Below are 17,964 nucleotides of genomic sequence, written 5' to 3'. Positions count from 1 at the left end.
GAATTGCCAAAATTATATGAAAGCCATCAAACTAGATGGCAGGTAAAGTAAAATTCAATGGCAATTGTAACCAGTTGAATGTTATACCTGTTGATGGTGTAAGCAACAGAGTCTAACTGTTATAACTGTTTTTTCCTAGTTTTTACTTTCACTTCGAGTTCAACTTTTTGCCTGTCACACAAAGTCTAATAATCAAAATACAAATTTGATTCCTAAAGTGGCTTCAAATTTAAACGTAATTTTCAACCTCTTTTCATTTCTGGCCAAACATTTCAATTTTTACTTTTCGAAGTTTACGTTTCCACTGTCAATCATTCAAACTCTAAGTGTAATTAACAACATTTGTTTTACAACAATCAACATAACGAACAAATCATTTCAGTTTAACGGTTAAACAAATCGGAAACCAAAAAACCCCACAAAATTCACCATTTAAAAAGTGATCGTCTTCACAACTTTACCCAAACAGTAATCATCATTTTTCCGTCTCCATTTTTCATCCACGGAAACAACAAAAAGTACCTTTTCTTGGTGTGTTTTATCATTCTTATTTCCGGTAACCTTGTATTATAACCAAACGGAACCAAAATTTTCTTTTTCTGATTAAATGTTGATCTTTGAAAGCCATCTCAACACATTATAAACCGGTAAGTACCTTTTGTCTTTACATTTGCAAGACTCTAAACCCAATGAGACATCGGTCATTATTGTTACCAGTTTTTACCAACAATAACCAAAGTAACTCTTGACTTGCTTAACCTGTGACTTAACCTTAAACTTAACCTCAAATCTTAACCAATCACACTTTATTAACAAAGTAAAGGCCATTTCAGTGCCTCTTAACCGGTTAAATAAACGCAATTCTTGTGAGTCATGGTTTACTCTACATAGATTTCAATAGATTTCTGAATGTTGTAAAAAATATACAACATCGACAGTTAATGATGACGATGACGGTGATGATGTTAGAGTATTAGGAAGGGGAAATAATTGAAAGACAGAAAGAACAATCAATGATTAAAAGCTGACATCAAATCAAATATTAGACTTGTAATTAAATAGATTCACCGCAAAAAAACCATTTATCTTGCCTATTCCATCGTTCAACTTCACAATTTCCATCTTTATCATTTCTTCTCTTTCTTCTCTCTTTTCTATCTTCATCATCATCTTGTATTTGTTTCTCATCATCATCAATAAACCTTATTATATTATATACAAATATATTTTGTTTTTCTTTCCGTCTTTCGTCTCCATTCCTATTCTTATGATAACTCAATTGTCATCACAAATGTTACAATATATATTGATTGTCATTTCGTGATGATGACCACAATAATAAACTAATAATGACAGTAAATCATAAAACCATTTAGTTTGATTATCACGCTAATAATAAAGATCACAGGCAACAAAAAACAACAAAACCCAAAAAAAGCTGAACCCAAAACAGTTTCCAAATTTACATTCCTATTGAAAAGACAGTCAATAATAGATGGTAAAGACAATAGGAAAAAAGTGATTAAAAGGTAATTTTCAATTCTCATTGATTCCAGGTTAACTAATTGTTTGTTCAAGATGATCAACAATCAGTTTGACTGATGAAAAGGTTGAACAAGTGAATACACATTTACATGAACATGAATAAAATATGCGACAAGAAGGCAAAGGAAAGGGTAAAGGCGAAGAAAACAAATTAAGAAAAGGAAACTAAATCTAATTTAGTTGATTACCTGACATTGTTAATTGTTGTTTCATCTATTATGTCAATCTAATCAAGAGAAATCAAAGTTTGAATCAAATCAAAGTTATCATTAATTAGCATTGAAATTATCTCCAATTAACTGAATAAAAGGCAATTTCTCGAGTCCAAATCAAATTGTATTTGCCTATTTAAAGCTGAGGGTTAATCAATTTTCATTATAAAGACAATCAAAACCAGTTGACAAATTTACTTCATCATCATCAATATTGTACAATTAAAAGGTAAACTAAATTCAATTTGTTTTTTTCCTCTTGAAAATCATTCCAATCAGTTTACCTTTCATTGTTTTTACCCTTTAATTGTCAGTGGACTTGAAGTGATTAAGTCAATTATTGCTAGTCAAATCAATATAAACTTGCACAAAAGTCCAGTTTCACTGTCAAAGAGTTAACCTTTTTTTCAATTTACTTTGCTTTTTAATCAATTGCTTTAATTATTATACACCTTTTTTCACTCTAATTTAGTCCTATTTTTTACCTTTTGTTTTCCTCGTTTTCCCCTCAATTTACTTCATTTAACCAGTTGCTCTGTTCATTGTTGATTAACTGATTACCCTGAAAATTGATTAAATGAAAGGCAAGTGAACAAACATGAAAATGAAACAAAAAAAAGTAAGCAACAAATAATTAAATAAACAAGAATAATGTCATTTCAAAGTGAATGCTCAATTTCAATTCATGATTATGAGTTAACTTTAACACTAATTATCTTTTCTGTTGTCATCATTTCCTCCAATTAGTTCAATATTGACTGGCATTTCATGAAAGTCTTTTCACAAAATGAACACAAATCAATGTCCAATTCAATTCAGTTTGAATTATCAAACAAAAACCACAGAAACATTAAAGAACTGAAAAGTTGACTAATCTTGAAAGTTGTTATAATTCATTCGGAAATGAAAGCAACTCTCGAATATCTGATTTACCATGAAAATTCTTGAAAACCAAAATTCCAACCTTTTAATTTTCTCCTCAAAGAAAATATCGAAAATGAAGAAAATTTATTTTCCTTAAAATTCAGTGAATGGAAACACTTTGATGGAATCTCAGCTTTTCCGATTTTTCCATTCAAGTTGTTTCAATGTTTCCTTTGACATTTATGATTATCATATTCATAAGATAACAAATGACCAGCCGAGGTTCACTATTGGACTCTCAATAAAAATGATAATAATCATGAAAATGTTGAGTTTAAACTTGGAGACAAAAGGCTAACAAAAGTGGTCCACTTGAATACAAATTAGATTTCAATTAGATTCTCAGCACTAAATAGCAAAATAAAAACTTTCATTGTCATTATTAAATGTACAATACAAAGCAAGTGAAACAAAAACCTAAAAAAGCCAGAAAATTATCCTGAAAAAAGTGATAATTTTCTGGAGGAAACTTGTTAAATTAAGTTGAATAATTTCAACTAATCCATTCAATGTTTCCATTCTTCCATAAATTCATGGTTATGATAATTTCAACTTTTACCAAACTGTTTACGATCATTTGAACATTGACAAAGTCTGCTTTTTATAATTCTCATGAATCTCAATTTTTTCCAGTTTTTCAACAGAAACATTTTGTTGGCTTTTCTGCTTCTCAATCTTATTGTTGAAACTGAATCTCATCTTCACCTTTCAACTTATCAGTTGCTGTTTACTGGCAAAATGATTATCTGATTGAGCTTTGAAATGATCATTAATCGTGTAATGATGGTAGAGTGATTATGCAGGTAGACAGATGAGTTATTAAAGCTGTTTCATGAGCTTTTCTATTAACTCAACAATAGACATTAATTGTTGCTTTTATGGCAAAAAAACAGATAAAATCATCTGCGCAAAATGATTATCAATTACAGATGTGACAATCATCAAGTTTCTGCTCATAAACACCGAGACTAGAAAAGGTTTAACCAGTTGTGACCAGAAAAAGGTGAAAATCATTTTCAAGAATTGGAAAAGTCATTGGAATAATTTCTTTACCTGAAAATTTGAATTTTCATTCTCAATGAGTAAATGTTGAGAACAATTGATTTTCTTCTCAATTTGGAAGTTGAAGTTTTACAAAAAAAGAGCTTATTCCACACTTTTCAATTGTTTATCATGAAACTTGAAAGAGATGACCTAATAAAATAGGAAAATGCGTTCAACTGGGAATGATGAAAAAATAGAAGAAAATATCAAATTCTCAAAGGAGATTAATTTGGTGTTATGATTGAGAATCCATTGTGATGATGATGATATGAATGAATCTAAAGTCAAATGTTTTTCAATCTTTTTTTTGTCAAATCTTAACATTTCAAACTATTGTATTCAACTTATTGTAAAGAGCAAAATATTTATCCAAAAAGTTAATCTTAAACTTTACTCCTTAACTCATTGAAACTTTTCCCATTTGACGGCAATTTTTTTCATGTTAACTCTTATTTATTGTTTACAGTTAACCTTTTTGTTGTTGAATCCATTCAGCTTTTTATTCAACCTGCACCAGGGAATCATGACAATTGAAGGAAAAGTGTGAATATCAACAGATGAATTTCAAAATTTACATTCAACTATAAATACATTTTAAACTCGTTTCAAATTAAACAGGAAAAACATTGATTGAAAATGGTGTAAAGGTTTTTTGATCAATTTTTTGGTCTTTCATCGCTTTTCTTTCCGAGTTCACCAGTTCGTTTAATGTTGTAATGTTTAATTATATTAGTGGTTAATCAAGATTAACACTTAATATAACCAGAATCTAGTATAGAGAAGCTTTCAATTGATTTAGGCCTTGTTGTTGTTACTCTTTTATTAATACATCTTGGGCCTAACAATCAATTCAATTTTGCTAGTTTTAGGTTCAAGCTTAAATGGTATTATCATGTAACTTGCATTTTGATTAGACTCAACCTTACCCAGTTGGAATCCCTTTATTCAATCTCCTGGTGAGTTTCACCTCATCTTTACATGCTACTTGTCCATTGTTTTTCCTATTGTGCTTCATTCCTTGTTTAAATAGTCAACCAAGGCTCATAACTTTATTCACATTTATTGTAAAAACACAAAATAAAAGTTTGTAAACACCAATAACACCCAACACATGTGTGTAACCATCAAACATTTTCAATCTTTTTTCCTTCTCATTAACATTTGTTACCAGTTTTTGGATGCTATTGACTTTTCATACTGGTTTTACAGCCACACACACACACATTGCTTGATTATTAATGAACAAAATGCGCACATTTACAGGGACTTTTAGGCTTTCCCGTTATTGAGATTGATTTGATTGTTGAAACTTGTTCAACCCTAGTTTGGGTCTTTATTAGATTATCAATTATGTTTATGTCAACAGAAGTTGCAAAGTAACACTTTATTGTGTTGACACAGTATTAAAGGTTATACCTTGTTACCTGATGAATTTTGATAAAAGCTTCAAAATTAATATATTGATGATGAAAAGCTGTTTCCAATATCTTACCAACTTTTTTTATTGCTTCACCTTTTTGGGTACAAAAATGGGTAAAGATTTTCGACATTTCACCATTCATCTGTTTAATCAACTTTCAGATTCAACATTTCATTTCACTTTTAGATGTTTTTTGTTTACCAAATTCAGAGACTTTTTTGTCCTTTTTTGCTCCAACCTTTGAAACTTTCAATTGAAATGTCCAAATGTATTTGAAGCAATTTTCAATGAAAAGATTCAACTTTTGGTGAAACCAAAAAGTCACAATTTGGACATTCATTATGACCAGTTGAATATTGAATAAATAGCAGTAAATGTTGAAATATTGGGTTTACTCTATTTTTATAACACTTGTGATACTTCAATAATTTATTGATGAATTTGGTTCAACCTTTCAACAAGTTTGTTTTTCCATGAAATGAGAGGAGGAAAAAATGATGAAAATGTATCTGATGATGAAAAAATGGGTTCAAACGAGAAAAGAGATTATAATCAGTGGAATAAGATTGTTCACTGAGAATATGATTAAAGGTGGAAAAGCTGAATCAACCCTAAAGGTAGTCAAACTGAATGTTATTTAATCTCAATATTGAAGGAGAAGCTATTCTCAGTCTATCACATGAAACTGATGATAATTGGTTTGAATGGTTTATGAGCATTCAATTGCGTGATTGGAAACTAAGTGAAAAAAAAGAGTGACACAAATAGCATGAGAATAATGGGAAAAGTGGATAATTCGTAATCAGATATTAAACATTAAAATTGAGAGAAATGTTAACAGGTGAACATCTTTGTTAAGATGTAAATGGACGACTAATGTTTATCCTGATTAAAGTGACAATTTGATATTGTTGCAAATTGATTTGAAATGGTATTGTTAGGTAAATAGATATACTAACAACGATTGATTTTACATTTGATTGTAATTTGATTCCATTGATGATAAATGATGATTCAATTTCATGAGCAACCAAATTCCATTGATTGGGAAATGAAAACCAAAGAAAATGAAAATATCTTGAAACACGGTTTGACAGACGAAAAAATAGTTGACGAAGAAAAAAGTAAAATAAATTGTTGCTTGAAAAAGATTAAAGGTTTCGCGTTACTAATCATTGATCTCAATGATTATCACAATTATCAATCAAAAAAGCAAACCAACATGACATCAATAGATTAAGTATTAATATCAAAATAAGAGGCAACATCGTCTAATCCAACGTCATTTGTCAGGGAAAGAAGCTGGTTGATTCTGTAAGAAAAAGGTAAAGATTTATGATGAATTCACTCGAATTTTCGTTTGAATAATTTCAGTTGTTAGATTTGAAGCTCAAAAATAACATTCGAACCTGATTTTTGAAGCATCAACTCGTCGCTGTTGCTTTACAATTCCTTAGATCATGACACTCTTCTGGAGATTCGAGAGGTGACGAGGTGAAGTGTAAGTTCTTGACCTTACCAAAAATCAACCAATTACCAGTTAACCCAGGCAGAAGTGTGATAACATGAGATCAGAGGAAAGACCAGATTTTTCGTTTCTTTAATTTCGTTTAATCTCATTGCCAGTTACAAGAGTTCCCCGATTTGGTCTCAAGACTTGGGTTGACTGGTAAGTTGGACTGAACACAGGGAACGACACTTTAAATGACCAGTTGAACACTAAAAATAAGCACATGCTTTGAAGACAATTTCATAGATATGAAGATGAATCAAATTAAAGGTGAATTTAACAGAATCACATCAATCAAATAACAGTTATTAGCAAGGACAAAAGAATAATCTGATTAAAGGTGCAATTAAATCACTTTGAATACATTTATGAAGCAATTTACAAAAGAAAAAGGAAAAAGGAAAAGAAAAGCTTATCAGGGTTTGATGCATAATTACAATCTGTAACAAGTGTCGATCCCTTGCAATGCTATCAATAATAAAAAATGGCAAAAAATAAAAACATATTTTACAATCTTGCACTTCGAACTATTGTAAAATATTTCCTTACCAATATCAATAAAAGTTGAGATAACTCAGGATATCTTTTATTGCCTTTTCTCGCTGTCGATGTTTACTTTTCATCATTTATACAAAAATTATTTTGAAAAATTCAAGATTCTATTTGATAATCTGATAAGTTTCAGTTTGACTCGAAACGCAACCAGAATACAAATATCGATTTAAAAACTCGACTTTTACTGATTCCATTGTATCACCTTGAACATTATCCTCTCTAGTCTTGGTTTACATTGCCATTCAGCTGAACCATTCCATGATTTTCTGACCGTGAATTTGAAATGAACCAACTTGAAAGACCAAGACTAAAGTCTAGTGAAAAGACAACTAATTCAGTAGACAAATTGACCATTCAATTGTCCAACCTTAACTGAATCACTTTTGTTTTTACTTTTTTCCTCTGTCCACCAAACCTTAAGTAACAAAGTCAATGGTTAATGTTTCACTGATAATAAAACAAAACAAAAATTACTGTAAAGCATTATTTGTTAACCTTTTTATATCTATCATAACCTTTAGTATAGTTTTTCATTTCTTTTAGTTGATCAATTGAACGAGAGAGAAGAAGAGAAAATTTTTCCCCATTCTTTACCTTTCCATCTTTAAGTAACATTTCAAGATTCAATCTTACCTTTTACTTGCAAGTTGCTCACCGTTTATCCAAGTGATTTAATACTTTCTTGGGAGTGAAAAACAAAAATAAAAAAAAAGTATAACATTGAGAGGAAAAGGAAAAGAGCCGAGAAAAGATTTAATTCAATTTGAGTTATAGATAGACAAGAATCAGGTATCAAAAAGGAAAGTTATCAGTAAAGGCAAAAGCAAATTGAAAATGTTTCCCATTCACTTGGGATGTGAAACTTTCTATTTTTTATATCATTATTATCATGATTATTATTTGTATTTATAATCAGTAGAGTAAAAACCTGATTAACCAGTTTAACTCGATTCCAGTGAACATCTCATGAGATGTTAAATTATGAGAAGTTAAACATTCAACAGTTTTATCAATTGATCTGGATTCCCAGTAAATGGATAAAAAGTGTTTAAAAATAGTTTCAATAATTTTGCTCTTTTCACGACCAGTTTGCTTGACTCGTTATTGTTCAAAGTTGATTAATCAAAGACCATGTTTCTCCTCATGTTTTCGCGAATAAACTTGAAACTTTAAATCAGGTAAACCGATTAGAATGGTAAAGAAAAGGATTTTCCTTTTCTCCATGTTGTCAGAATTTTTGAATAGCCTTTCTTTTTGAATAAACAATTTTGCACTTTGAGTAGGTTTTGAAAAGCTCGGAAACTGAAACATTTTCATGTGTTTACATTTACCATGAATGGGTAAACAAATTGGAAGAAAAGATAATCTCTTTCTTTTCAAGATTAACGGCAAGATTATGTTTAACCTCTTCAATGTTGACGGTTAGTTGATCAACTTGATGGTTCATGGTGTTGAACACTTGTTGAAATGTTGACTAATCGCAAACTCATCAGAATGAGAATCTATTGTAACCACAAGTTAAGTGAGTTTCATGGAGTGGGCGAGTTGTGATGATATATTTTTCTGTTGAATATTTTTCTTCTTCTCTTCTTCTTCTTCTTCTTTCCTTTATTGGTTTGGCTGGATGAAATCACATGGATAAGGAGAAAAGAAAAAGAAAAATTGATTGAATGAAAAATTCCTATTCTTGTGGTTTCTTTCCATATCATTTCATATCATCAAGTGTATAATATGACTGGTAAAAAAGCTGATGTAATAAAAATAAAACAACTGAAGATTCCCTTGAGATATTTTTAATAGCTTCAAGCATTTGTATCTATCATTCAATGTTATATCATTTTTCATTTTACCACTTTATCCAAAATAAAGTTATGTTTTATTATCATTATTATTATACCATTTTTTGCTCCAATTCAACCAGATAATGTAACAATTTAATATTTAAGCGTCTTGTTCAACATTTTGCTTTTCGTAATTATACCTTTGAATATAGTTTGGTAACGATGTAGACGATATTCAGATTGAGAATTGTCTGATTATTTTATTTATGGTTTGTTATTTTGAGAATCCAACTTTACTGATTTATTCAAAATGGTATTTGAAGTTAGCATGTCGGAGAGCGAAATATTACTCTATTTTGAGTGTTTCTGTCTTATAAGCTTCGGTCTTGTTATGATATTAGAACTCTGGTTTTGTTAATTGAAAAGTTGGTTCTATGCGAATAATAAAAGCGATGTTCATAGAGTAATATTTCTGTCCCAAAACAATGTTTGCTGCGTAAGTGGCTGCTACGAAATACTAACACTTTTTGCATTAAACCAACTTTTAAATGACCAAAACTCACTTGCATAAGCAAGAAACGCTCAAAAGATTGTTAATTCGGTTTCCACAATTACATCTTGACTTGACTTACAAACAATAACTAGAACTCTTTCGAAAATATGTGTTCATTCAGCAACATAATGCGGCCAACTATCAACTGATCTCTTCAATAAGTCCAAATCATTTTGCAATTGGAATAACAAGCAAAAATATTTAGTAAATGATTTGCACAATTGATGCAACGCCATTTCACTGACCAATCAAAGGAAGAGGTCAAAAACTTGCAAAATAATATCAATACTTGTATTACAATAATTATAGCAAAATAATATGAGAATTTTCCATGTAATGCTCTAACATACGAAGCTTATTCAGCTAACCTTTTAAATGAACAAAACCAGCAAACCAAAAGACTAAAACCATAGTTTTCATAACAAAACCAGTATTGAAACTACCAAAGCTTATTTTGATAGGACAAAAACTCGTTGTTTAACAGTTACTCGAACTGCAAAATAATTATGAACTCATTGCAGTGATCAGTTGATAGTTAGCATACGGATCAAATTGCTGAATGAAAATAAATTTTTGTGGAGTCTAATGACTAGTCTGATAAGTCTTAGTCTCTCTAATTATAGTGATTCGTTTTGATTTGTAAAATCAGTTTGGCACTTTGTATTATTTGTATTACACTAGCGTTTAGACACCAGAAGATTTTGCTTTTGATTTGTATGAGTAATCATTATTGTATGAAATTGGATAGATTTATAACCATTAGGTTAGATGGTTTGTGGTGCCTTCAACAAATCGCTATGAACAATAGACGATTTATATTATTTTGACGCACTAACCCTCTTGGCTGAAGTACAAATCTAAAGATGGCTGGCTTGACTGTATAGCATCAAATCACCGTGAATATAAAAAAAAGTTCATTATGAGTGTAGCGCTCATATTGTGGGATGAACGAAGATCGAAATAGTTGAATGACTTGAATTTCATCTTTCTTTAATTTCATTTTATGCTGAAAATAAGTGATTTTCAATATTTAAGCATAAAAAGGGTGCGTTGAAGTTTCTGTTGAAATTATTTGCTCAATCTATTAGTCCAAAAAAGCAGTAATATGTATTATTAGTTTATGGAATCCTGGGATTTCTTTACTAAAAATGTATTCATTTGTCTTCAAACTTTATTATCTTTTATTTTAATTCAGTTTAACAACCAACAAATTACAATGCTTATTCCAAATCTTGTTATCATCATGCAATTCTTTTTATCGATTGAATATTCATATTCTTTCAAACGATTTAAACAAAATCGATTGACTTACTACAAAGCACCAGATAGTGTTTCCTTTAGAAATGCGGAGAATCTTACATGGTGTGATATTTATGTTGCTGGTGGAATAATAACAATTGAAACTCCAACAAGTGTAGTTAATGTGTCCGACATCGTCAATTGGAAAGTAGTAAATCTTGATAAGAATAAATTGATGTTCGTCCATAAAAATAAACCTCAAATAATGATTAATCAAAAGAATATTGAAGATATGGAATATTCTGGTAAATTAACTGGTTCAATAATCGCTTTTGGTGATAATGAAGCTCTTCATGTTCCAACAATATTCAATCCTAATTTAACTGAACCAGTTCCTAAATGGAATTATATTGAATTGTTGTATTTCGATGATCAAAAAAAATCAGTTTCTGCGATTCGATTCTTACCTATGCTTAAAGATGATTGGAAGTTCATTAAAGAATGGAAAATGATGGATTATATTCATTTCGACGATAAATTGTACCTTTTAATAAAGCGAAGTATTTGGAATGAAAAAGCCGCAAATGTTACTCAAGAGATATCAATAATACGTTTGTGTCTTGACAAAGGAAGTGAACTTATTTCAACTGCAATTGAGATTCGTTATAATCGACCAGAATTTCACAATAATCAGATTACTGGAGCGATTTTTATTTGCTTAACATTTTATAAACCCGAAAAAATATTACTGTTAATAACAAAAGAAGCTTCCAACAAGAGTTTGATTCATACTCGATATTTCATCAAGCATTTTGTTTCATTGTTTGACAAAACTGGACAAAAATGTGCTTCAGGTTCTAATAATTACACCTTAATGCGATACCATTTAAGATCCGAAGTTCGTAGTTGCCAAAAAACTACTTATAAAAATTGCTCTTCTAGTAAGAATACTGTACCTTCAGTTGAGCTCAATTTCGACCGAATATGGCCTTATCATTTTATCTTCGCTGATGGAAGAAGTATTCATCCACCACTTGAATATGATTACAATCATAGCCTCAATCAAACTCATTTTTGCCACCAAATAAGTGGTTGGGAACAGACTTGTATTGAAATTTACAAAAACTTTAATAACGACAGTTCAATTCAAAATGTTCAAGCGTTTTTTTTTGGATACCCTATGAATAGGTTATGGTTGAGGTATAACAGTTTACGCTTCATTGAAAGTCGCCGGTGTTACCAACGCATAGAGATGTGCGATTATTAAAAAAACGATTATCGATGATGACGCAATGTTAAAAATTTTAATCGATAAATATCGATATTATCGATAAATCGATTTAATTCAAAAAAAACGATACAAAACGATTAATACTTAAAACAATGTGGTAAAGATTTCAAAAAACAAAGCATATCAACATTTTTGGCATCAAGTCGGCTTCTTCTTTCATTAAGAATATAACCTGCTTTTGAAAAAAGCCTCTCGCAAGGGACAGAGGTAGCAGTTGTTGTTAGGTACTTAATTGCTAAGTTATGGAGCTCGTGCCAATTCTCCTTATTGCGCTTCCAAAAATCAAGAGGATCAGCATTTAACTTGAGATTCGGTAGAGATAAATAGTGTTTGAGACCAGAATTAAGTCCAACTTCTGAATCAATAAGTTGGTTACAACGCCTATCATGTAGCTCCCATAAGCTATCAGTAGGTGATTGTGATATGTCAGGAACTTCCTGAGTGAGAGGCACAAACTGCAATAAGTTATTGATTTCAGTGATTGCATGAGCACAGTTTGATGGTGACATGAAATCAATCTTTTTGAACCTAGGGTCCAAAATTGTGGCCAAAGAAAATCTTTTAAAACTTTCAATATTTCCAAACCTTTGGTCCAAATTGCGTAAAATTACGGTTTGAAATTTTTTACCTGCTTCACTTTTAGTTACATAAGATTTTACACAATGCTTAAGCATGTTGATAACAGGTATAACTCTGCTTACAGTTACGTAACTTTCTCCTGAAATATCAACAGTTACTTTGAAAAAAGGTTCTAATAATCCTTTGATATCAGTAATGAAGTCCATTTCATAAAAAGGTATATCCATATCTTCTCTCGATGATCTAATTAAAGCCATAGATGTAAAACTCTTTAACTGTAGATACCTGTCAATCATAAGGTAGGTACTGTTCCATCTTGTTATGACATCTTGTTTTAACTTGAGTGGAACCAAAACGCCATCTTGGGTTTGAAGATTTTTCAGTAAATCATTGAGATTATTACTTTGTTTAAATAGTTTAACTATTAATCTGATTTTGGAACAAATATCACGAGTATCACCACAAGTTCCAATCGAATCGGTAACAACCAGATTAAGTTTGTGAGCTACACACCAAATCGGACTTGGACATATGCGTCCAGCAGCGTTGGCAATGTTTGGTGCACCATCAGTAACTATTGAAGTTATTTTGTCCTTTCCAATTTCAAAATCTTCTAATACTTCATTGATGGCAATTACAATGTGATCAGATGTATGAGAAACATTCATATGTTTAACAGCTAAACATATTGATTGACTTGTATAGTTGTCAATGAAGTGGCATGTTAAGCCGATGAAAGATCTAGAATTATGTTCATCGGTCCATAAATCACATGATAAACTAAGGTAATTTATCATTTTGAGATGAGTTTTTATTAGCTCTTTTTTGTTGATGAATATCCTATTCGCAAGCTGTGTAATACTTTTTCTTCCTGGCATCTTAAAATGTTTACACGCTATTTTAAACATTTGAATAAATGCTTCACTTTCCACTACTGAAAATGGCTGAAAATCACCAACAATAAACCAAACAATAGCTTCTTTAATAGCATTAGCAGCAACACCACCTTAAAAGAAGAAAAAAAAATGTTAAAAATTTCATCTTATTTTACATTGAAAATACTTACCTTTAATTGAATTCAATTCAGCGACCAGATCATCTATTCTTGGTTGTTTGTTTCCTGTTGCTTCATCAACTAATTGAATAGCAAGGTTTGGATGTTTAGATTTGATGTGTGAGTGGAGATTGGTAGTATTACCACAATATTTCACATTAGCATCACATTGTTTGCATTTTGCTTTGGTTCCGTCAACCTTGTTGAAAAAATTCCACACTTTGGATGGCATATTTCAATATTACATTAAGTAAAACTTTCAAAAAAATCAAAAAAAAACGTAAAGAAATACATAAAACAGACTAAATTTGGTCAAACATGTGTATGTCATAAGATAAACAAGCGTTTCCAAGGGTTTCCTTTAGTACGATATATCACTGAAATCATCGATATGGAATCGACTTGAAATCATCGATATTTATCGATGATTTTGATATAATCGCACATCTCTACCAACGCAATAATATTTACTTAGGATGTTACAAAAACGATGGATTTGAACAATTTATAGACGATATGCAACTTCACTGGTATTCTAATCACCGACCATTAGGGCACTTTCAAGTTACTAAAAATACCAATAAAATAATACTTTACGACTTGAACAATTTTTGTGGCGAATACAAAAGTTGCATGCATTGTTTGATGTATGGTGTGAGTATGGATTGTATTTGGTCCGATTCAATATGTAAAAAGGACAAAGAAACTGTTACACAAACTAATGATTTCTGCTTCAAATTAGCTCGAATATCGCCTTTAATGTTCAACTCTTCATCGCCTGAAACTCTAACAATTGAACTCGATAGACCACTAGTACTTGATGACACTCAAGAGTACTTAGATATCAAAGCTGGTCCACATAATCATTGCACCAACATAAAACCAAATCACAACAGATCAATCTTCAATTGCTCTATGCGCTTATCCGAATCGGGTAAATTCAAGATCAGTGTTAGTATACTAAATGATAGGTTTGCTGATGCTATAAGTGTAAGTGCTTTATCAACTGAAAAGGTTGATGTTGTTGTGCCCGAAGATGATTATTTGCCGACAGTCATTTTATTATCTTCAGGTTTATTCTTAATTTCATCGATAGTTTATGTGAGGTTTAAAAAGCAACAATCAAAAGAACCGAAAAAAGTTTCAACAAGGAAAGTAAGAAAATTTTCTGATTCAAAAAAGAAGAAAGCATTCGCTGAAGCTATAACTGTAACGCGTGTTAAATCACAAATAATATCTTCTACAATGCAAACTACGAAAGACTCGACGATTCAAAAGGAACCATCAAGTAAACTGGTTAAATCTCGAAGTTCGATTCCATCTGTATCCAAACAATTGGATGTTTCAAAAAGTCAAAACTCCAGTCTAAGTTGTTTGAAGAGCACTAAAAATAAAAAATCAACAAAAATTGCTGTAAAAAGTATGGAATCAAAAAGTCGCCTGCTGTAATAAAAAGGAAACGCAAAAAAAAGAAGTTGAAACCCAAAATCGGTGTCTCAAATAAACCTAAATGAACTAATAGTTAAGTTTTGAAGTACAATACCATTTGTATCAATGTCTTATTGGAACAATTATAATACAATCGTCTTAAGATTCACCCTGGAATTTTAATTTTACAGAAATTGAAGTATTTTATCAATTCATTGCAGATTAATGATTAATCAATAAAGTTCTGTGACTTTTTACTGCTGAGTTTGCTTTGCTTTCAAACTGAGCCAGTCGAAAGCGTGGTTTGTGCGAGCGGATTGGCTCTAATTTGAGGTCTATTTCAGACTCAAAATAAACAAAAGTGGATGTACAATTATCTCAACTAACGTCAGTAACGCTCCGATTTCGGAGAACGATCGTCTGACCTAGTTGGCAATTCGATCCTCTAGCAAATTATTAAGTAAATTGTTGTGTTCGGTTCATTGAACGCCTTTTTACGTACCAATAAACACAACAGAACGTTCTAACGCTGGTTTTGTTGGTTAAATTGGTTCTATTCAAAATATTGAAAATGATTGTAAAAAGTGATTTGATTATTCCATATTAGCACAGCAAACGGTATTTTTGAGACAGAAATATTGCTCTATGAACAGCGCTTTTTGCAATCATTTTCGTGTGCATAGAACCAGCGTTTGCAAAATGAACATTTCAGTAATTTTAAAGAGTAAAACCAGAGTTTTCATTACAAAACATAATATTAAGTTACCGTAACATAAACACTCAAAATATTGTAACTTTGGTTCAACAGTTTCAACTTAACTTACAAACAATAACTAGAACTCTTTCGAACTTCAATAAAATCAACTATTTACAATTCTAGTAACAAGCAGGCATTTGCAGTAAACTGACTTGAAAGATTGATTCATTTCAAGGACCAATCAACCCAACAGAAGAGGTCAAAACTTGCAAACCAATATCAATAGCATTTGTATTAGAATAATTATACCCTAATAATCTTGATTTTTCATTTACTTTTCCCTAACATACTAAACTTATCAAAATTAATTGCTATTAATTTTCACTTAGCTTTTGCTAAATGAAATCTCGTAATGTCTAACTTTTGTCATGAATAACTGAATAATCTTTTATTATTTATGAATGATTCTTATTCAACTGTTGAATACAATGCAAGTTTAAAGTTTGTTTCATTCGTGCTAAAATGTGTCAACTTTAACTCGTCTCTGAATGAGTTTGACGGTCACGATACAAAAGGTTCTTTCTCCTTTCTCCTTCTTTCTCCGTTCCAAAGTTTTCCATTCTTCCGTAGTTGCCACTTACGCAGCAAATGTTAGCTGGAGACAGAAATATTGCTCTATTTTGAGTATTTCTGTCTTATGATAGTAAGTTGTTCGAACTCTGGTTTTACTCTTTTGATTGCTAGTTTTGTTCAGTTGGTTATGTTAGGTTAGACTTGATGTTCATAGAGCAATATTTCTGTCCCCAAAATAACGTTTGGTGTAAGTGATTACGGATACGGATTACGGACTACGGATTAATAACGCTTTTATTATATAATCATTTCCTTTGCATAGAACCAACTTTCAAATAGCCAAAACCAGCAATTACAAGACAGAACCAGAGTTAAAACGACCAAAGCTTACTTTCATATAACAAAAACACTCAAAAGATTGTGTAGGTTTCATTTTAACTATCAACCGATCACTTATTCAATAAGTTCAATATTGTTTTTCGAGCAACTCTCGAATAACGAGTTCCCGTCTTATGAAAATAAGCTTTGGCCATTTCAACGCTGGTTTTGTTCATTTAAGTTGGTTCTCTGAAAATGATTGTATTAAAAGCGATGTCCATAGAATAATATTTCTGTTCCTAAATAAAGTTTTTGTGTAATTGAAACTACGAATTAATTCTTGTTGACTGCTCTTATTCGCTAATAAGTTTCAATTTTATCGTCAGACAATTCAAAGAAATATGTTCTCATTGAGAACAATAAATAACAAATTGGATACGTTTTTCAAGTAAATCTTTTCAATATTTCAATTCGTCTTTTAATGTAAACTTATAAACAATCTTTCGGAGATTCGTTTTTGCGTTTCAAATTCTGTAAATATCAAATGTCTGAATAAAGGAAGAAATAAAAACAATATTTTCTGTAAAACCTTTTCTCAAAAACATTGATACATTGAAATTTCTGGTATATAATGATTCTATGAGTTCGTCCTCTTTAAAACCTTAACTAAACATAAGCCATTTCCAAGCATTCTCCGATTGATCTACTAACCTAGATAACCCGATGAACAATTTACAGATCACTGCAAAGTTGAAACTTCGTTGAAAGAGAAATGAGAGAGAGAAAGAGAATAGAATCGCTCTGAAGCTTGAAAAACTCACTAGGCTCATCTGGATGAGAAGCTAATCAGACAAAATTGATTGTTGACTTGAAATTACATTTTTTGTTTGCTCTTTCCGTGCTTTCATCATCTACAGCTTCCTACGCAGTCAGTTGAACATGTTGAGAGCTTTCAGTTCCTGCTTTTCTGAAAGCCAAAGGTTTGGTTTTACAATATCAAGTAATAGGTAACAAGAAACGCAATGAATGATTAACGTTCAGTTTTTCATTTCTTTTCCAGTTCACTTGTTCACTTGTTAACAAGTTTAATCACAACTAAAGAAATGAACATTTCCATCTATTAACTCCCAGCCTTTACACTTAAACATAAAAGCATTTTTGTAAACAACCAAAATGTGGGCAACAATTGTTAACCATTCAACTCATGATGAATGATGTCTGGTTATTTTTAGCAGCAAAAT

General features: G+C 30.9%; 2 protein-coding genes and 1 long non-coding RNA gene across 3 annotated transcripts in view; 1 reads left to right on the top strand and 2 right to left on the bottom strand.

Moving 5' to 3' along the window:
- Nucleotides 1–131: 131 nt before the first annotated feature.
- LOC107363000 (uncharacterized) overlaps nucleotides 132–17,964 on the top strand; it is a 41,797-nt gene continuing 23,964 nt past the window's right edge. The window contains exon 1 of the mRNA XM_015930159.3: nucleotides 132–647. The gene's annotated coding sequence lies outside the window, so the exon portion shown is untranslated. The remainder of the gene's footprint in view (nucleotides 648–17,964) is intronic.
- LOC149093514 (uncharacterized) lies at nucleotides 5,536–7,116 on the bottom strand. The gene is made up of 2 exons (XR_016199659.1): nucleotides 6,555–7,116; nucleotides 5,536–6,457 (listed from the first exon to the last, which is right to left on the bottom strand). It is a non-coding gene; the product is annotated as an uncharacterized LOC149093514 (long non-coding RNA).
- Nucleotides 12,037–14,055, bottom strand: LOC149093513 (E3 SUMO-protein ligase ZBED1-like). Its single transcript, XM_089268872.1, has 2 exons — nucleotides 13,720–14,055; nucleotides 12,037–13,659 (listed from the first exon to the last, which is right to left on the bottom strand). Exons 1-2 carry the CDS (start codon nucleotides 13,937–13,939, stop codon nucleotides 12,152–12,154), a joined length of 1,728 nt encoding a protein of 575 aa, XP_089124998.1. The 5' UTR covers nucleotides 13,940–14,055; the 3' UTR covers nucleotides 12,037–12,151.

Source organism: Tetranychus urticae, chromosome 3, assembly GCF_039701765.1.
Source record: "Tetranychus urticae isolate SD_2017Ah chromosome 3, NJAU_TeUrti_SD_1.0, whole genome shotgun sequence".
In the NCBI taxonomy this organism is placed as follows: domain Eukaryota; kingdom Metazoa; phylum Arthropoda; class Arachnida; order Trombidiformes; family Tetranychidae; genus Tetranychus; species Tetranychus urticae.
This window is presented reverse-complemented; position numbering and strand designations above follow the sequence as displayed.